The sequence below is a fragment of the Misgurnus anguillicaudatus genome, chromosome 3 (genome assembly GCF_027580225.2).
Source record: "Misgurnus anguillicaudatus chromosome 3, ASM2758022v2, whole genome shotgun sequence".
Taxonomy (NCBI): Eukaryota; Metazoa; Chordata; class Actinopteri; order Cypriniformes; family Cobitidae; genus Misgurnus; species Misgurnus anguillicaudatus.
The window spans coordinates 2,503,115-2,525,594 of record NC_073339.2 but is presented as its reverse complement, the minus strand read 5'-3'; the positions used below and the strand labels follow the sequence as shown (position 1 = coordinate 2,525,594).

Below are 22,480 nucleotides of genomic sequence, written 5' to 3'. Positions count from 1 at the left end.
CAGCAGCAGGCAGGCTCCTGATTGGATAACGCGGCGCGAAATTCTGCCAAAGTTCAAATTTTTCAACTCGGGCGTCAGCCGCAAATTCGTGTGAACCGCAAAATGCACAAAAGCAGCATTCGCGCGTACCGCGCACAACGCTCAATTCCCGCCTTTCGCACGAGCTTCACACGCGAATGAGGCGGAAACGCGGGACCTCCTGACGCGCGTCAACGCGTCTGCACATTGACTTAACATTGAAATCACTCGCGCTTCATGCCTCTACCGCGGTTGGTGTAAACGCACCATCAGTCTTAATGTTAGTAAAACTGTGGGAATGTTTTTTTCGATCAAGAAAGATGAGGAGCGTGGTCCAGATATTATAGTTAAAGGAGAGGTAATAAATATTGTTGAATATTTTAAATATTTGGGTATGATTATGGATTCTAATTTAAATTTTAAAAAACATATTAAAAAGGTCTCAAAAAATACTAGAGCAAGTTTGATGATCTTCAGGAATATTAGGCATCAATTACCCATGTCTGCTGCTAAGCTTTTTTTACATACAATGTTCCTTCCTCAGTTATCTTACTGTGCTACAAGTAGGTCTCTGATGTGTGTTTAATGTACAAACTAATTCATGATCTTGCACCACCACCTCTTAAGCCATTTACCATTTACCATAATATCAGACAGACTAGGTCATCAGTTAGAGGTGATTGTTCAACTAAATTTAAAAAAACTGTTTTTGGGCAATCGTCTTTTTCAGTTAGAGCAGCAGAACGATGGAATTTAATACCTGTTTATATCAGAGAAAGTAAAACACTTAGGGGCGGTTTCCCGGACTGGGATTAGACTAGTCCTAGACTTAAACAATTTTAAGAGCTCTCCAAACTGAAAACAACTTGCACTAACATATCTTAAAATACATCAGGGCCCTTTGTTTTGCCTTAAAATGCACACAGGTAATGTTTTTAGTAAGGCATGTTTGTTAAAACTAGTTATATTTCCTAATTAAACTAAGACCTAGTCCTGGATTAAGCTAATCCTGGTCCGGGAAACCGCCCCTTTGTATTTTAAAAATCACGCTTAAAGTATGGCTTAAGGAAAATCAGATGTGTGATCACTAACTTGGATTTGAATTTTTAATGTTGTATAATGTGATATTGTATGTATTGTATTGTTCGTTTGTTTTTTTAATATTGTAATTTTTGTAACATCATCCTGCCCAGGGACTGCAGATGCATATTAGCTCAGCTAACTCTAGCACAACACTGTTGCTGTGCATTGTCCCTGTATAAATAAACGAATAAATGAAAATGATATGAAATTAAACACATGGACGTTCTTAAATGTTCACTTGCAATATAAAAAATGCTATGGTAACAAAAAATAATTGAAATAGTAACTAAATGAAAAGCTAATTCACTAAAAAAGTCAATATCTATACTCACCCTCATGCTGTACCCAACCTGTTTATGATGCTTGTCTCATCTGTGATGTTACAAGGAAGTTCATGTTCTGAACAATATTCAAATTGTTTGGAATAAATTTTAGTCCACCCAACCACAAAGAAATACACACATAGCATAAACACAATAAGCATGTTGTATCAGAAAACTCACAACAGAAAACAACATTAAATACCGGAATGGAGGGAGTGGAGCATAACCTTAAACACAATACTACAATACTACTCTATTTACAGTGTGTACTAGATGTGGATATTATTTGTACATGTGTCTATAATAGATAGACACCCACACATCCATCCATCCATCCATGATCCTTCATCTAGCAATCCTATTTTGAATGAATGCACATGGATAGATATTTTAAAAGCGCTGCACAATTAAGACAAAAAAATCATAACGTGCAATTATTTGAATTATGTTTTATTCCAGCTGTGTTTCAGAATGGTGTTATGTTGTAAGTCATTCAGTTATTAAGATAATATAAAGTTGGATTTGATGACCCATAACTCTGAAAAGAAAAATACTTTTATGCTCCTAAAATAATGTTTGTCCAATTTCTTAATAAAAAAACATCAAAACTTTTCACAGGAGATCATCTTCTGACAGTGAGAGAAAAAGACTAAAAGCAAATTACTTGGCCCTGTGTAACTTTATGAAATTGCTGTGTTACAACTAACCCCATGTTCGTTTGTGGACCGCTTTCCTACTTTATCTGTAGTTTTAAAAGTGCAATGCAAATAAACATGAACATAACAACTAAATATGACAAAAAGCAGACTAACACAAAAAAATAATGCTTTGAGTATAGTGAGGGGGAACTTGAACTTTCGGCACAAAATCCACATAAGCTCCACTGAACACAAAAGAGAAACCACATTAAACCAAAAGGAGGAAACAGTCAGTGAAGCCAAAAAGATAACCAAAGTTATCAGTGAAAGTTATCAGTGAAACCAAAAAGATAAAACAAAAGAGGAAATAGTCAGTGAAAATGGATTTTATAAACAATTAGATCGACTTAATGGGGCGGTTCCCCGAACAGGGTTAATCCTAGTCCCAGACTAAAATGCATGTTTGAGCTGTCTTAATTTAAAAGCATATCTTAAAAAGACATATCTTAAAGAAACACACCAACTTTTGGGGATTTTATCTTATTCACCATATCCCCCAGAGTTAGATAGGTCCATACCTATGTTTTTTCATCTCCGTGCGTGCCGTAACCCTGTCTGACCCACCGCTAGACTGGACGTAAATGGCTCCAGCTAGCATACTGCTCCCAATAAGTGACAAAATAACGCCAACATTTCCCTATTTATATGTTGTACAAATAACAAGGTCATATGAGACACAGCCATCTTTCAACCATATACATAATGGGAACTATATTCTCAGAAGGCAAAGCACTGCTGCTTGGGCGGAGCACATGAAAAGCCCTGTGGCGAGGAGCAGAGAGTTTGTGCAGGTGTTGTATAGTTCCCAGTATGTATACTCAAAATACAGTACATTGTCTCAAAATGTACACCAGAATTGTTTTTATAAGTTGTGTTTGCAAAAGCTACTTAAACGTCCTAATATAAATAAGGCCTAATCCTAGAATAATCTAAACCTTGTCAGGGAAACCGCCCCAATGTAGAAGACTACACTACACTGTTTGTTTTGCAGAGTTCGACGCATTCCTGGGTCAGGGGCATCGAAAAAACCTTTCAACCAATCACCGCAGTCACGCGACCTCGTGCAAATTTAATGTAATCTATCCAATTTATTTGTAACTGTGAACTTTCTTTTGTTGATCGTCACCATTGATGAGATTCATAGACCGATTCATGATGTCAGAGATAGATTCAGTAGTAACCTTCGAAACATGTTTTTATAATTCTCAAAATAGCAGACCTGTCACTGCTTTTAAGGAGTACTGTAATATCTATTTCTTATACATCTTTAACAGTATTTCATTAATATTATTTAGATATATCTTCAAGAATTAAACTACTGGATAACATTAGATATTTGTTTTCTTTGCAATAGCAGATGCATTTTAAAACACTGCTTTAACAGCCAAAAAAACCGTATGATTAAATCACAAGAGTCAAGGGACTCGCTAAAGCAAACACTGATCACAATAATGGGGATTTGTTGAAATTTCAATATTTTTTCAATAGTAATGGAGGACGTGATATTGATTCAATGGTATTAACATTGACAAATCAACATTTTTAACATTGTTTCAATGGTTGCATGATATCTGGGTAAGGTAGCAGAAAGTTTTCTGTGATGGTTGAGGTTAGGGTTTGTGTTAGGGGAAGGGAATAGAATATACAGGTTGTGCGGTATAAAATGCATTACGTTTATGGCAGTGTTTCTCAACTCCGTTGCTGGAGGCCCAATGCTCTGCACATTTTGTATGTCTCTTTTGTCTGACAGACTCAGTTCAGTTCATGGAGATCTCTTGTAATGAGCTGATGATTTGAATCAGGTGTGTTAAATAAAGCAAATACAAAATGTGCAGAGCAGTCTGCCTTCAGGAATAACTTTAAGAACCACTGTAAAACTGACAGCTTTATTAACAAAATTTGAATTGTCTAAGGGCCGAGAGGCACCACCAAGACCTGCTAAGATTTTATTTAAAATTCTTTCTCCAAATAAAGCATTACTACTGATGAAATATTAATTAATACATGTTATATTATGGTGAACATAATAAAAAAGCATCAGACAGAAGCCTTAAAGTTAAAATAAAAACACGTATCAAGATTGAAAAGAACATAAAAAACTCCTTTTAGTGAATTACAGTGTGATGTTACCACATGAAAATTAAAGACAAAACAACCAAAATTTCACACAGTTCTAGGTCATATTAAAATGCAGAGGTGGGTAATCCATGCGCCATGAGCAAAACTCCTCTCCAGTATTTTGTTCCAATCACCTATATTTGCTAATTAGCACAGTTTTTCAGCAGGAGGTGAACTCTTGGCTCGTTGGTGTTTTAAGCCCTCAACGAAGCCTTCAAGGAAGAGTTCCCTGGAAGGCAATCGCCATGCCCCAAGCGTTTCAGCCAATCACAGCACTGGTGCTAGATATCAAGCCTTCCACCAGCTTCTGGCAGTTGGAGCTCACCGTTGGTCAGCATAAATGTGGATGTCATTTTAAGCATTGGTTTATATTTTAATTTGTCAGAATTTTAAACTGTTTTCGCTTGGGGTTAGAGTTGGGTTAGTATGTCATTTTATGTAACAAAGTTGTTTTAACCCCAATCCCAAGCTACAATGGTAAGAAAATTGGGAAAACAATTGAATAACCAATACAAGAAACTGTCACAAAAAAGAAAGTCGTGCCACAAAAACGTGGAAACACGTCTCTTAAACACTTGAAACATTCGAGCTCAATATAAATACAGTCACATTCCTATCTTACGATATCTGCGCTACTCACCTGACCAACAGTGAGCTCAAACTGCCAGAAGCTGGCGGAAGGCTCGATATCTAGCACCAGTGCTGTGATTGGCTGAAACGCTCGGGGCATGGGGATTGCCTTTAAACACCAACAAGCCAGGAGGTCACCTCCCGCCGAAAAACTGGAAAGCTGTGCCAATTAGCCAACCCAGGCGACCGGAACAAAATCCTGGAGAGGACCTCCACCCATGGCACATGGATCACCCACCTCTGTTAAAATGTGTCTTCTCACCCTAGATTGACTGGACATGGATTGTGGAACAAAAGATTTTACGTGTCACTAATGCCGCTTTTCCATTGAATAGTACTCCACGGTTTGGTTTAGTTTGGAGTAGGTCAGCCTACTTTTGAGAGCTTTTCCATTGGGTTCAGTACGTAGTACCCGATACTTTTTTTCGTACCACCTCAGTTGGGGTTCCAAGCGACCCGAGCTGATACCAAACGTGACGCGAAAACACTGTAGATCACTGATTGGTCTGAGAGAATCGTCATCAGCGTCATCGCTAAAAGATTAGCTTTAGCTTACTGCTAGCTTGCGCTCCCTTTTAGCGATGAAAAACATCCACAGGTTGAGAACCAGGAACACCAGAACAGTTTTTTTCCATACTTGCAGTTTGTGGTGGCACATTCGCGACGTGCACGTCAGCATTATATATGCTGAAATGCAAATTAATAGAGGCTCAGCGGAACGCCGTCGACTGATGCGACGGGTGTTTGAACAGAAACTGTTATGTGAGACAGAGGAAGTGATAAACGCGATGTGCAAACATCTGTTTGTGGTGGCCAATTTTAATTTTGTGGTGGACTGAGAAATAAATAAATGTATGGGAATGTACAACAACGCTCTCACTTGTATGATGTCACAGCAGTATGCAGCGCAAATATAATGACACGCCTATAATACCGCTCGCTGCGAAGTGATACTAAACTAGATGGAAAAGCTAACCACGCCAAAGTGAGGTGAGCTGACCCGACCCAAACCAAACCAAACCGAGGGGCACTTTGCAATGGAAAAGCGCCATAATTAAATCAAACAACTAATCACAGGTGCGAAGACACCAATCCTGCCCCAAAGTCCCAAAAGTCACGTGTCGTCCAGCTGCAAGAGCATAAAAAGAGTCGAGTTAGCGCTGATCCCAGCCTTTGCACACTTTTCCAGCACGAATATTCTTCTGCATGCTCGTATCTCTTGCTCATGCATGATTTTCAGATCTATTTCAGAACCAGATACGAAAAACCACTGTTATATAGGATTGTAAGGTATTGAGTTTGATCAAGATTCTTTGATTACTGTTCGTGACATGACCCATCTGCGCGAGCTTGTAAAGAAGAAAGATTTAGTATTTAGTGAAACATTCACATTTTAACTGTATTGATATAATCTGCAGTTGGGACAGGTGCTGATAGATTCTCATATATAGGAGAGCTTGAATTGTAATCAGTGTACGTTTCTTCGGGATTTTCGGGATAAACAGTCTGAGTGAGAGAGAGAGAGAGAGAGAGAGAGAGAGAGAGAGAGACAGAGATTTTATTTGTTTACTTTGTTTAGTGATACTTGGCACGACTTTTATCACACAAAGTCTTTGAGAAATATAGTCTATGATGTCTGTCTTACTGTAATTGTGTTGTATGGATTAGAGGATCTGGTCATGAGGTCAACATTTATGTAAGTGTTATTACTGATAACATCACTCTGTAAGAAAAGAAATTAAAGTTACTTTATAGATGTAGTGTTACAGTTTTCCATGCATGTGCAATGTACTTCTAAACTCATTCTTACACATGTACATTAGCTTGTGTGAATAACACATTGAAGTTTAAAGGGGACATATTATGAGATTTTTTTAATATGTAAACTAAGTCTAAAATAGGTCTGAGCAAAAGTGTTCCGTTTTGGGTGTGTCATTTAAAATGCAAATGAGCGGATGAAGTGCAACCACTGATCACAATGATGGTGGTTTGTTGCAATTGAAACTCAATTGTGCTGTGAAATATTTTATCTCTCTCTTTCTCTCCATACTAAATGGTTGTGCTGTGGTTGGATAGTGCAGATAAAGGGGGCGGTATTACCTTATTCTGACATCACAATAAGGGCCAAATTACAATGACCTATTTTTTCACATGCTTGCAGAAAATGGTTTACCAAAACTAAGTTATTGGGTTGATCTTTTTAACATTTTCTAGGTTGATAGAAGCACTGGGAACACAATTATAGCACTTAAACATGGAAAAAGTCAGATTTTCATAATATGTCCCCTTTAAGTTATTGATCATAAAATAACGTGAATTTGAGAGCTGCTGCAGAAGACTTTGATCATCTTACCTCATTCTCATTAATTGCAGCTGTTGCTTTATTATTCATCTGTTTCCTTTTACTGTCAAATAAAGTAAACATAATTGTGTTATTTCATTTCATTGTTAATTAAACAATGTCATGTTTTCCAATCAAAGACTCACCGATTGTACATTATAAGCAGGATGATGGTTATAATAATGATGAATAATCCTCCACATGCCGCTTTGATGCCAAACAGTAGATTATAATTAAATCTACGATTCACTGAAAGAGGAAGAAATCACTAAATTTTACTCTTCACACTGAAGAAACACATAAGGTGAAACATTAATAAACCCTTCACCTGTCACTAACACAGCAGCAGATGTCTGAGATCCGACTTCATTCTGAGCCTCACAGTAAAACCATCCACTGTGACTGGAGTTAATGTTAGTGATGCTGTACGTCTGTCCAGATCCAACAGATGATGTTTCATTCACCTTAAACCAGCTGTAGATCTGAACAGGTGGATTTGATTCATTGATGCAGGTCAGATTCACTGAATCACCCTCCATTATTTCATCAGATCCACTGATGGATGCCATCACATTCTTTGGAGGAACTGAAAAAATATATTTTATTGTCAATGTACAACATTTGTGTTACTCTTGCTGGAATGTTCTACACTGTTTTATAATGAACTTACATAAGACATTTAATGTCACTGCTGAATATTTCTGTCCAAGTTCATTGCTGGACTTGCACTTGTATTGTCCACTCTGATCTGATCTGATCTTTGAGATGATGTAGAGTCTTCCAGATCCAATATAACGTATACCTCTAAACCAGGTGTAGTTTTGAACAAGTGGATTTGCATCACTGCTGCAGGTCAGATTCACTGAATCACCCTCCATTATTTTCCCAGAAGGTCTGATGGAGATTATAGGATTATTTGGAGCATCTAAAGATATACAATATAAGATATTGCCCAGATAGTAAGGGAGTAGGCAAAAAAACAACAACATTGAATCAATGTTCAAAACAGGTGATTTTGCACTGAATCAATATCACTTTGAACCCTCCATTAATATAGAAAATGTGAAATTTCAACAAACCACAAATTATGATGATCAATGTTTGCTTTAGTTTAGCCCTTGACTCAACAATGGTGACAATCATCGAACTAATTCAGATAAAACGATCAACTGCATTGCATGCTGGGAGTCATGGATTAGTTTATTACTATGTTGATACTAGTGTTGGGCGATATGCCCTATTTTCAGATTGTCCTATTGTCAGCCTGTGAGATCGGCGATACACGATATTATCGGGGTGGGGCAGTAGTTTACTCATTTTTTTTTTTGTTAATTTTTTACTTATTATAACAAGTCACTTGATGGGTGGACAAAAAAAAACAAGAGCAACACTGTCATGACCACAACCTTCTTAAAACTGATGCCATTAATGCGAGCGCGTCATTAAAACCCTATCATGATTACTTAAAGGAGCGGTGAATCAAATACTCAATTTTAACTTGATAATTTGTTATATAAGAGGCCATCATACTTAAATGAACATCCTGCAAGTTTCAGAACTGAAAACGTCCGTGCTACTGAAATATAACAGTTTTTGGCACCAAGCCAGTAAAACAAGGCAGCGTGGAATTCAGAAATGTATGACGTCAAAGTAAAATTGAAGCACCTCCCTATAGCCAAATACAAGGACCACTTTTGTAGCCCCGCCCACAGCTTCACGTGACACACGTGTGTCTCAATCAGTAAACATGTCTTTAAAGATTGTCAAATGTAACCAAAATGACTTTTAAATAAATTTTTTCTGAGAGACTTTTATTTTGACGCGATGATCTGAAGTAACCATGGAAACGCATTTTCGGTTGTGGAAGAACGGTCTATGGGAAGAACACAGACGCTGGATAACGGAGTCTCAACATTAGTAATGCGTGGATAAAGTTTGCTTTTGAAGAAGTTCCAGCTCGAGTGGGGAGTGTTTACTTTGTGTACACAGATTCATTTGTAAAGAAGTCGATGCTGGATTTGCAGAGAGACTGTGATTAAAAACACCACTGATATTGGATCTGACAAAAATGACACAGCAGTACACAGTAAGTTTATTTAAGTTACTGCGTTTCACTATTGCTTTGTTAGAAGAGATCGCTTGATATGTCTGTTATAACATCCGTGTCTAAACACGTTTGTTTGACTGTTTTAATGTACTAAAAACATTAAAAGATTAATAAAGATACACCACTTAACAACACGACTGTAATTTAACGGTAGAAATATATAGTGTTATTGATAAAGAAGGATTTATCAGCCGCAGTTTAGATTCTGATGCCCGTTTACTGTGTTGTATACGGTAGTTTAGGTAAGTTGCGTTTGAAAAGTTCAACACTCAACAAAGCTTATTTTTTATCATATAACTGTGGTATTTAACATTACGTGTATCTAAGAGCAAACTCACAAGCACAATAGAAATATACAAAGTTATTGATAAGGATTTATCAGCCGCAGTTTAGATTCTGATGCACGCTTACTGTGTTGTATACGGTACTTACTCACGTCGAGTTTAAATTTTTGTTTCTACTTTACTATACGTATTGTCATTTATGTGTATCATCTTTAGCACCCAGAATATTTTGTGGCTCAAACATAAATGTGTTCGCTGCTATTTTTATACATTACTGTTTTTAAAACATTTGCCCACATGTAATGACGGGTAATGAAGCTGTCCAATCATAGCAGTGGGCGTTTACGTCCAGGTCTTCAGTACGGCCCACCCCTTCAAACGAACCATTTTTCCAGACAGCCTTTAATCCATGTTACAAAATAGCCTATTACTTATTGCTTTTGATGTTTTTGAATGTAAAAACCACGCGAACATCATGAGTAGACATCAGACAACAATAAAACAATAAAATCAACAAATTCACCGCCCCTTTAATAACTGTAAAAACATGCATCTGCGCACGCACACACACATGCGCACACATACAAACAATTCAATGCATTTGTTTAGTGCTGTTGCAGAAGACTACATGTGTCAAGCAGTGGTGCTCTCATGAGGTGCCTTTTTAAATGCATCGGTCCAGCAGAACGCGATCATATATTAAACACGAGGGACGTGTTGCTGCAACTCATTAAAATGCATATCATAAACAGGATTAATACCTAGTGATCTGACTTCGGACAGAGCGCAGCTCTCTGCACGTACGCGAGAGTGAGAGAGAGGCGCTAATATGCAGCGGGTCATATTTTAAACAAAAAGTAAAGTTTGCCTCAGCTCGCATGAAACGCATTAAACTGAACAAATACATAAGGATTACTACTTTATTTTATGTTTAGATTCGGACAGACGCGAGAGCGCGTGCACGTGAGACAGAGAGAAGCGCAGCTGGTCATGACGCGGTGCGCTGGATTTAGTGGTAGAAGGAGACCAAGACGCGCGCATTAAGTGCAGGTACGTGCAAGAAGGAATTCTCTCTTTACAAGCTCTCCGCGTAAAGTGAAGCCCACAAACCCTCATGTAAGGAAAAGCATGCATTGTAGGTGTTAATATAAAACTATGATGATAATAATAATAACCATTCGCCAACAATCGTCATGACTATCGCCATGAAAGCCTGCCATTGGCGATATGTCTGAAGATCGTCGATACACAATACTATCGGCTATCGGCACAACCCTAGTTGATACTCGGCATGCATTCCAACATGAAGCTTTCTTTTATTGTTGTGATTTTTAACATTGTTTTAATGGTTGCTTGCTATCTGGGTAGAAACTGCTTAGTAGTGCAAAATTTGACCCAATGAAGTAGCCAATAAAGCTTTTAAGAATTAGATATGAACTTACAGATGACATTGAGATATTGATGAGGTGATGTGAGATTGTTTCCCTGTACAGCACAGTTATAGTTGCCTGCATCCTCTCTTCTTACTGACTGCAGGATGAGTTGATTGTTTCTGTCTGTTCTCTCACTTAATGACTGTGTGTTTTTAAACCAGATGAATGTTGATCTGTCAGTCAGACTGCATCTGCTTTTACATGTAAGAGTCACTGAATGTCCCTCTGTCACTCTCTCACCTGAAGACTCCACCTGAAGATCTGACAACACATCACATATAAAAAGCCTTTTTACACCTGGTAACTTCATGCGTTTTCTCTGATCGGATAGCTATCAGATCGTAAAAAGAGTAAAAGTATAAATGCCCCCAAACGTTTTCGAGATGGATTTAAATCCAATCACTCAAACCACTGTGGGACGTGGTCTGGGACGCATTTCAGATGAAACTGGACATGTGTAAAAACATCTGATTGATGAAGCTACGTATGACAGAGCTTTACTCCTGCCAAACATTAGCATCGGGTCATCTCAATCGCCTGCTGCTCTGTACTGTGCGCTCCAGCTCATGCCCTTGTCCAACATTTACCTTGTTCAAACTGTCAGTCCAAATCTGCTTTTGGTGCATCCCAGCTAGAAATAAAAAGTTCTCAGAACGTTCCCTGAAAGTTCCCGAATGTTCCCAAAAACATTCTGCCAACGTTAAAAGCGGCCAGTTTTTTTTATGTTCTAGGAACGTTTCTGTTGTCTGAACGTTAGAGTAATGTTACATTTTACCATTTTTAAACGTTATGACAATGTCATGTTTTAATATTCACACAATGTTTAAAACAACAGCTGTTTATTATATTGACTTGTTTAATTGTTATGTAAATGATAGAGAAACATTGCATTTTATTATTTTAGAAAACATTATTTCTGAATGTTCAGTAAATATATTGCTGTAGAAAACTCAATTCACTTACTAGGTTTAGATGTTGATGTTTTGTTTCATTTTAAGTCACCCTTATTGTGATTCGTGTTTGTTTTAGTTGGTCTCTTGACACTTGACTTTTTTCTCGTTGTGTTAACTTTGTGTTAATGCACCACATTTGTTATGAAAAGTTAATAGTGTATTTCTGTGGTTGTTGGTACATAATGCTAAAGATCATCACCTAATTCATTTACAAATCAAAAGTTTATTTTCTGCCAATAACGTATATTAGATCCAACTCTCTCACAGCAGTTTGTCATTAAGAAGTTTTAGAAACTTTGGACAAAAAACATCCGCTGCACAGTTGGGATGCCCAAACATCAAGAATCAGACCACGAATCTCAACCATGGCGACAATCAAAATTGTTTAAAAAAATCCTTATTTCTCCATGCTGCAGTGCATGCTGGGAGTCCTGAATGAGATTTGTAATTTGTTAATACCCAGCATGCATTGCAGCATGAAGTTTTTCATTTAATTGTCACCATGATTGAGATTCATAGTCTGATTCTTGATGTTTGTGCATCCCAGGTGTACAGCAGATATTTTTTGTCCAAAGTTTCTAAAACTCCTTAATGACAAACTGCTGTGAAAGAGCTGGATCTCATTTACATTTTGGACAGAAAATAAAGTTTTGATTAGTAAATGAATTAGGTGATGATCTTTACCATTATGTACCAACAACCGCAGAATAACATTATTAACTTGGCATGTTCATAACAAATGTGGTGCATTAACATAAAGTTAACACAACCAGGAAAAAACTAGAAAGCAAAAAGTCAAGTGTCAAGAGACCAACTAAAACAAACACTAATCACAATAAGGGTGACTTAAAATGAAACAAACATCAACATCTAAACCTAGTAAGTGAATTGAGTTTTCTACAGCGATGTATTTGCTGCATACAGAAATAATGTTTTCTAAAATAATAAAATGCAATGTTTCTCTATCATTTACAGAACAATTAAACAAGTCAATATAATAAACAGCTGTTGTTTTAAACATTGTGTGAACATTAAAACATGACATTGTCATAACGTTTAAAAATGGTAAAATGTAACATTACTCTAACGTTCAGACAACAGAAACGTTCCTAGAACTTAAAAAAAACTGGCCGCTTTTGGCGTTGGCGGAGTGTTTTGGGGGGCATTCGGGGGCTTTCGGGGAGCGTTCTTGGAGCTTTTTATTTCTAGCTGGGATGTCCAATTGGAATCCAATCACATTTAGAACTTGTGAACGCCCAAAAACCACATGAAATCCGTTTTTTCTAATCTGTCTCAGGTTGGTTTGAAATCCTTTTCAAATCGCATTTCCAGAAATCCGTTTGCGAACTTTGGAACAGTCCATTTCTGAGGAAATGAAAGGGGTGTTTGGGAAAGTCCATGTATTGGGGAATATAGTTTTTTTACAACATCAAATGGCGAGGAAGATTGCGCAACGTTATTGCCATAGAAACAGTGCAGATAATCCGTAATATGGCAGAATGCTACAGGACACACAGATCGGATCTGAACAGTTGTAATACACAATATGAACAGTGAGTCTGTCAAATCAGATATGCACCAAAATCAGATATGGGCTGACAATGTGAACAAGGTAATAGAATAAGCATTGCCTTATGGTGTATATAAGCTTAATCTTAAAGGTACAATTTGTAAGATTTTGCAGGAAAATATCCAAAAACCACTAGGCCAGTGTAATATATTTTGTTCAGCTGATTACTTACAATATCTATAATGTCTATAAACTTCTTGTTAATTATAAAAAAAAATTGCCATTTTAAACAGTGACATGGGGCAGTGCAGTTACCTCCCAGAAAGCCACTGGATGCTGTAACGGAACTGGACCGCAAAACGATAGAGCGCTGCCTGGAAGGCACTCCCCGTGCCCCAAGCGTTTCAGCCAATCACAGCACTGGTGCTAGATATCGAGCATTCCGCCAGCTTCTGGCAGTTCGAGCTCACCGTTGGTCAGATGAGTAGCGCAGATATGGTTAGATAGGAATGTGACTGTTTTTGAATTCAGTTTGAAATGTTTCGAGTGTTTAAGTGATGTGTTTCTGTGTTTTTACTTGTCTGTGGCACGACTTTCTTAATTGTTCCAGTTGCATGTTTTGGTTAGAAAGTTGTTCTAACCCCAATCTCAAGCAACAACGTAAAGAAAATAGGAAAAAAAATGAACAACCAATAGAAAGTAGTCCCACAGACACGTGAAAACTTAGAAACATGTCACTTAAATGCTCAAACAAATTTGAGCTGAACTCAAATACAGTCGCATTCCTATCTTACCATATCTGCGCTACTCACCTGACCAAAGCTGGTGGAAGGCTCGATATCTAGCACCAGAGCTGTAATAGGCTGAAACGCTCGGGGCACGTGGAGTGCTAGGCAGCGCTGCCTTGAAGGCTTTGTTGAGGGCTTAAAACACCAACGAGCCAGGTCACCTCCTGCTGAAAACTGTGCTAATTAGCAAATCCAGGCGATGGGAACAAAATACTGGAGAGGACTTTTACTCATGGCACATGGATTTTACACCTCTGCCCAGATCTCACATGAGCTTTGAATAACTTTGATTTTGTCACCAATACAAATTTGAGCTTCTCTTCAAACCTTCTCCGGTCTTCAGATGTTAAAGTGCTTATATATTGTGATTTTGCCCGCTAACTCTCTTGAAAGTGCTCTTCGCGTCTTTACAGCCAGCCAGACTGTTTGTTTTGTTGCCACACAACCACTCGTGCATGCGTACAAAGATGTCAACAAAGATCCTCCTATAAATTGTGCATTTGCATTTTGCTCAGGAAAAAAGATAGGATTGATATCCATTCAACCAAGACGCATTTCTGTGGCCAAATGTAAATGGAACCGTTTTAATAAATCAGATAGCTATCAGAGAGAATACATGAAGTGCAAAAAGGCCCATACAAATTTCTACACATCATTCAACACACATTATTTTCATCAATGAGTAATTCATTTACCTGAAATATTAAGAGACACGCCAGGTGTACCGGTCCAATTTCCACCTGCGTTAGTAGTAAATCTGAAATAGTATTTGTGTGAATCTGTCTGTCTCACATCAGTCAGTCTCATGGTGCAGTCGTGATGTTTAACTCCCAGATACTGAATCCTCTGACTGTATTCAGAGTCCTCAGACAGATCTGGAAAATCATTATTTGGTTGTCTAACATCAGTTTTGGTCCAGAAGACTTTCATGATCTGATGTCCAGTAGGGTATTTATAAGTGCAGTTTATTATCACTGTTGAGCCCTTTAGTGCACAGATGGATGGAGAGCTGTAATTCACACCCCACTCATCATCAGCACTATAAACTCCTGAAAAATAGATAAATTAGATAAATAATTGTACAGTACTACTGTATGAAAACTGTTTTAAATTACAAAACTAAAAATGATGATCTGATTACATAAGCATGTAGCTCTGATCATACACAACATTCAGTGCAATGTTCAAGTTTAAAGGGGACATATTATGAGATTTTTTTTAAGATGTAAACTAAGTCTAAAATAGGTCTGAGCAAAAGTGTGCCGCCCTGGGCGTGTCATTCAAAATGCAAATGAGCGAATGAAGTGCAACCACTGATCACAACGATGGTGGTTTGTTGCAATCGAAACTCTATTGTGCTGTGAATTATTTTATCTCTCTCTTTCTCTCCATACTAAATGGTTGTGCTGTGGTTGGATAGTGCAGATAAAGGGGGCGGTATTACCTTATTCTGACATCACAATAAGGGCCAAATTACAATGACCTATTTCTCACATGCTTGCAGAAAATGGTTCACCAAAACCAAGTCACTGGGTTGATCCTTCCAACATTCTCTAGGTCGATAGAAGCACTGAGGACACAACTACAGCACCCAAACATGGAAAAAGTCAGATTTTCATAATATGTCCCCTTTAACTATTAAAGGGGTCATAGCATGGAAATCTGACTTTTTCATGTTTAAGTGCTATAATTGGGTCCCCAGGGCTTCTATCAACCAAGAAAACGTAGTAACTTTGTTTTGGTAATCCATTCTCTGCAAGCATGTGAAAAATTCGGTCATTCAGATTTTGCCTGTTTTGTGACTTAGGTAGAAAAGCAAAGCCAATTACAATAATACCGCCCCTTAATCTGCACTATCCAACCACGGCACTGCAGAGAGAAAGAGAGAGAGAGGCGATAACTGACAGCACAATTGCCTTTCAATTTCAACAAACCACCATCATTGCATCTCTCACAATCTGTGTCCACTCTTTGAAGGGTGGAGATGACAGTTTGTTGTATTAACAGGTAGATTCATTACATTACCTCAGTTGTTGAGCTGCTCAATTAGTAATTTGGTATTTGAAGCCAAGAACGGTTGTGTACTATATTTATTTTTGCTTGCATGTTTTCTTGTGATCTCGACATAACAAAAGTTGTATTCTTGTGATGACACGTAGACTTACGTGTACTCGATATAACTTGTTGTTTTGTTGTACACTGCAAAAACCCGGGAGTTAAATTAACACTGCTCAGTGTTTATATAGGTCCACTCTCCAGAGTGTCAAAAAAGCAACACCGGAGAGAGCCAAAAGCTACAATCTGTGACTTTATTCTCTCTATCACCATCTCTGTTTGAAATCTAAAATTGCATTTTACAACTTACTTGTATAGTTATTTTCGTGATGGAGCACGATCGCCAACCACGCTGAGCAGGCAACACTGGCGCACACACACATACATACACGCACATACACCGCATACACTTACCTTAATTATACCCAGATTCGGGGGCGGGTGCACACAAAGCCGATTCACATGGACATTTCAGTCATCAACATTTCCCCCAGTTAATCCTGTTATTTCATACACATGCACACACTTTGTTTTGTTTGTTTGTTTGGTTTGTTTGTTAAGCCAGCCTTCCGGGATGGGATGCTGCGCCGGCGAACCTGAGCGATTGAGCGGCACACGCTTATGACGTCACAGAGTGTGCCGCCCTGGCGCAGTATTCGCGAAGGTTGGCAGAGTCCATTATGTTTGTATTTAGGGGGGTGTTGTTTTGTATGTCATTGTTAAAGGGGCTATGTGTCAAATAGATGTTTTGTTATGTGTATATAATGTCATGTTTGTGTTTAAACTCACTGGATCTGAGTTTAATGGCAATTTAAAATACTTACCTGGATACTTACCTGGTTATGGGAACTCCCATTGAAGGGGAGGAGTCTGGCTCTATAAAGAGGGAGGCCAGACTCACAATCAGGACTTGTTTACCAAGTCGACCGGAGTGAGTGGTTGTGGAGACGTTGCTATTGATATATTGTGAATATTTAATTGTGTATATTTTTCGTCATTGTTTTGTTTTATTTATTTTTTGGTATTTTGGGTTTTGGTTTCTACACTTGTAAATATAAATACACTCTAAAAACAAACGGTGCTATATAGCACCAAAAGTGGTTCTTTGCTCGTAATCACAGAAGACCCGTCTCCTAGTGCCACACAGCACCGGTGAAGCACCGGCGAAGCACCTGTGCAGAACCACACAGTGCCATGTAGAACCAAATGTGGTGCTATAGTGGTGCTTCACCGGTGCTTCACCGGTGCTATATGGCACTAAAAACAGTTCTTCTATGGTTACGATTCAAATCAACGGTTTTCGTGCTATATAGAACCGTTTGTTTTTTTAGAGTGTATATCACCTTGGTTTTTCTCCTGATTCACTGTAAATAAACTTCACTTTGTACAAGAGTACAGTTGCGGTCTGAGCCATCATTTTTGTTTTGGGGATTTTTTCTTTATTTTTTGGGACTTACCCACGTCAAAGGTGAACCGCTGGTGTTCACTTTGTCACACTTAACTTATGTTAAAGGGGACATATTATGAAAATCAGACTTTTTCCATGTTTAAGTGCTATAATTGTGTCCCCAGTGCTTCTATCAACCTAGAAAATGTTAAAAAGATCAACCCAATAACTTAGTTTTGGTAAACCATTTTCTGCAAGCATGTGAAAAAATAGGTCATTGTAATTTGGCCCTTATTGTGATGTCAGAATAAGGTAATACCGCCCCCTTTATCTGCACTATCCAACCACAGCACAACCATTAGGGAGAGAAAGAGAGAGATAAAATATTTCACAGCACAATTGAGTTTCAATTGCAACAAACCACCATCATTGTGATCAGTGGTTGCACTTCATCCGCTCATTTGCATTTTAAATGACACACCCAAAACGGCACACTTTTGCTCAGACCTATTTTAGACTTAGTTTACATGTTAAAAAAAATCTCATAATATGTCCCCTTTAAAGGGGACATATTATGAGATTTTTTTAAAGATGTAAACTAAGTCTAAAATAGGTCTGAGCAAAAGTGTGCCGTTTTGGGTGTGTCATTTAAAATGCAAATGAGCGGATGAAGTGCAACCACTGATCACAATGATGGTGGTTTGTTGCAATTGAAACTCAATTGTGCTGTGAATTATTTTCTCTCTCTCTTTCTCTCCATACTAAATGGTTGTGCTGTGGTTGGATAGTGCAGATAAAGGGGGCGGTATTACCTTATTCTGACATCACAATAAGGGCCAAATTACAATGACCTATTTTTCACATGCTTGCAGTAAATGGTTTACCAAAACTAAGTTATTGGGTTGATCTTTTTAACATTTTCTAGGTTGATAGAAGCACTGGGGACACAATTATAGCACTTAAACATGGAAAAAGTCAGATTTTCATAATATGTCCCCTTTAAGATGTTGGCTGTTTCATTTAAAGTCACCATTATTGTGATCAGTGGTTGTTTTAGTTGGACTTGATTCTTGACTATTAGCTTGTTAGTTTTTTCTAACTGCTATATCTTAGTGTGTTTAAAACATGTTGTTATAACAAAGAAAAAGTTGTTGTGTGATTGAATATTGATGGTTGAAACAAAATCTCAAACCAAACATAATTATTTAATGAACAGATTTATTAATATAGTTTTCCCCCTCATCAGAAGCATCATCTTCTTTTAATAACAAATTACTACAGTTCAAGATCCAGAACTCTCATAGCAGTTTATCATTCTGAAGGATTTTGATAATGTGCACAAAAACATTAACCTGCTAGATACAAAGACATCAAGAATCGAAGTATGAATCTCAACAATGGTGACAAAGAATATGGTAAAAAAGTTCATTATTTATTCATGCCGCAGTGCATTCTGGGAGTTCTGGATGAGATTTGTAATTTGTTAATATCCAGCATGCATTGCAGCATGAAGCTTTTCATTTTATTGTCACCATCATTGTGATTCATACTCTGATTCTTGATGTTTAAGTGTCTACATTATACTGCAGTTAATCTGTAAGTGTTAGTGTTTAAAAATGGTTCAGAATGAAAAACTGCAATGAGATGGCTGGATCTCATACTACAGTATCATATTATTGACAGAAATAAACACTTCTAGTAAGAAGTCACTAAAACTGTTAACTGTTTTTAAGAGTGTTATTTGAAAGTATATCCTAATAACCATTATAATCATAGAAATGCACTAGTGTATCCTCTTTGACCACAAAAACATGTTTTAAACACATACAATTATAACAGCCAAAAAAGCCAAAAAGCTAAGACTAAGACTCAAGAGTCCAATTAAAACAACCACTAATCACAATAATGGTGACTTTAAATGAAACAGCCGATATCTAATCCTAAATTAAGAAAATAACTCTACAAGTAAGATCTAAAATGCAATTTCAGTTTTCAAACAGAGATGGTGATAGAGAGAATAAAGTCAAAGATTGTAGCTTTTAACTCTCTCCGGTGTTACTTTTTTAAAGGGGTCACATGATGAAAATGTTAGCATTGCCACCCTGCAGGTGTGAGCAAAAACAGGTCATTGAAATTTGGCTTTCATTATGATGTCATAAGGATATCTTATTAGAATAATACCGCCTCCTTAATCTGAACTCTGAAAGAGAGAGAAAAGAAGGACTTGACAGCACAATTGAGTTTGAATTACAACAAACCACCATCATTGTGATCAGTGTTTGCACTTTATCCGCTCATTTGCATTTTAAAAAACACACCCAAAACGACACATTTTTGGACTTGACAGCACAATAGAGTTTCAATTACAACAAACCACCATCATTGTGATCAGTGTTTGCACTTCATCCGCTCATTTGCATTTTAAAAAACACACCCAAAACGACACATTTTTGCTCAAACCTACAAAGTGTCAATGCTAACATTTTCATCATATGACCCCTTTAACACTCTGGGGAGTGGACCTATATAAACACTGAACAGTGTTCATTTATCTCCCGGGTTTTTGCAGTGTAGAAAGCAAAAGCATATTTTGCTAAATTAGCATGGTTGAACAAATGAGATTTTACTTGGATTAGGGATTTGCTTAAGATGAAATAGATTTGTCAATTACTGACAATTTGATAGTGGTGAATTTAGGGGCAGACTTTAAAGTAACTCCATAATATATATGTTTCTACTTTAACGTAGAAATCATGTGACCGATGACAAATCAAGCTTCACTTTCTGCTCAATCACGTGCGTGCTTCGCTTTGCGTGTCGAACGTTCGAACCCCAGAGGTTTTTATGAGTTATTTGCCTTATTTGCGGGGAAAATAAGTATTTGACACATCAGCATTTTTATTAGTAAGGGTATTTCTGAGAGGGCTATTGACAAAATTTCCACCAGATGTAGCCATCAAGCCAATTATTGAATTCAAAGAAATCAGAACATTATGTGTGTTCCTTCGGTTCAAATCTATAGCCTTTTGCACTGCAATGTTGTACCACTAAGCATTACAGGAGCACAGCTGAGACAAAACTTTTAGAAAAGGATGTTAAATAACCACACTCTCAAAGATTTTTACAAAAGTTGTACCACTGGGGACGGACCCTCGTGAAAAGGTCCCAATATGTACCTAATATGTTATATGCATATGTATCAGTGTGTTCCTTTTAGTTACAAAAGTGTACTTTTTGAAAATGAACCGCCCCAGTGATACCTTTTGTACCATCATAACTGAAAGTGCACCGTTATGATAACTGCATTTATAAAGTATAACATCTTGCATTTCAATCTCCCTCTCTACCGTATCATCACTCACCTGAAATCAAAAGAAGAATCAGATGGAGAGGAGGAAAAGCCATTATGTATGACATCACTTTAGGAACAATATACTGTAACACACACAGAGTATCAATGTTTATAAATCACTGTCTGTCCTACAACCACACCAGTGAATATTATTTACAAAGTTAAAGCTTTTTCAAATATATCGAATGTCATGGGTGAGCTACTGGGTTCTGCAACAGATTTTCAATATGATCAAGTGATACTTACCGTGTTGTAGTTAGTCTGATCTTCTTACATTTAACCAGCACGCAAATGATGAGGTTGACATGGTTACTTCTCTTTATTTCCAATTTTTGATGTAATTAGAATACATGTCTTCCTCTTTCTTTTGCTAAGACGAATAACAAATGAGTTCAGGTCATCTAACAGTTTTTGAAACAAATGCAACAAAAATGTTCTGAGTGGAAGATTCATGAAATACATATTTGAAATAGATGATAAATGCACAATTTCTTATTAAGCTCTCATTAAGCATCTCCATTATCTCTCCATTACCGTAACCTGGTGGCATTTTATATGCAAATACGTGTGGGATGTTTTTCATAAGAATTTCAAAATGCATTGAGTAAGAACAGAAGCTGTCATTTTAACCACAGAGAGGAAAGTATAGAGTAAAGTCATTTCAGATAATTATTTACAAACACATTATAGGTCAAATGTTAGAAATGTATGGATGAAAACTGTTACAAAGATTGTGAACTACATAGTACTGAATTTTCAACACAGTCTCACGGGAAGTCGTGTTATAGTAACGAAAAATTTTGATTAATTTATTCGTATTTGATGACACGAATTTCCGCTGTTTTTCGTGTCTCTGGAGACGAATGTCTTTTTCGTCCTTCCCAGTACGAATTTCTATCAATGGCTGTTCGTGTCTGTGGCACGACTTTCTTTATCGCGTCATTTTATATTTTGTTTTCTCATCGTTGTTTCCTATTTTTAAATCATTGTCGCTTGGGGTTAGGGTTAGATCCGGGGTTTGCGTTAGGATGTTATTTTTTGCATTGGTTTCTACATGTTTTTCGTCCACTTTTAAAACTATTCTCGCCTGGAGTTGGGGTTAGAGCTGGGGTTTGGGCTAGGAAGTCGCAGAAAGTGATTCTGGCCCAAACCCCAAGCGACAATGGTCAAGAAGTGGAAAGCAACGATGAGAAAACAAAATATAAAATGACGCGATAAAGAAAGTCGTGACACAGACACGAACAGCCATTGATTGAAATTCGTGCTGGGAAGGACGAAAAAGACATTCGTCTCCAGAGACACGAAAAACAGCGGAAATTCGTGTCATCAAACACGAATAAATTAATCAAAATTTTCGTTAATATAACACGACTTGGCGTGAGACTGGGTTGGAATTTTGG

General features: G+C 37.5%; 1 protein-coding gene across 1 annotated transcript; it reads right to left on the bottom strand.

The window, feature by feature from the left end:
• Positions 1-5,444: 5,444 nt before the first annotated feature.
• On the bottom strand, positions 5,445-21,133 carry LOC141354182 (pregnancy-specific beta-1-glycoprotein 8-like). The gene is made up of 9 exons (XM_073860015.1): positions 21,091-21,133; positions 14,982-15,335; positions 11,045-11,296; positions 7,882-8,136; positions 7,540-7,797; positions 7,358-7,460; positions 7,224-7,275; positions 6,516-6,593; positions 5,445-6,376 (listed from the first exon to the last, which is right to left on the bottom strand). Exons 1-9 carry the CDS (start codon positions 21,131-21,133, stop codon positions 6,257-6,259), a joined length of 1,515 nt encoding a protein of 504 aa, XP_073716116.1. The 3' UTR covers positions 5,445-6,256.
• Positions 21,134-22,480: the final 1,347 nt, after the last annotated feature.

What these genes read in the sequence shown, in the direction of transcription:
- LOC141354182 (XM_073860015.1), bottom strand. Translation starts at nt 21,133, where the DNA reads ATGGCTTTTCCTCCTCTCCATCTGATTCTTCTTTTGATTTCAG. An exon ending in TGCTGCTGTGTTAGTGACAG is followed by an intron (nt 7,461 to 7,539) that starts GTGAAGGGTTTA and finishes TTCCTCTTTCAG; the next exon opens with TGAATCGTAGATTTAATTAT. An exon ending in ATCCATACAACACAATTACA is followed by an intron (nt 6,377 to 6,515) that starts GTAAGACAGACA and finishes TCTCTCACTCAG; the next exon opens with ACTGTTTATCCCGAAAATCC.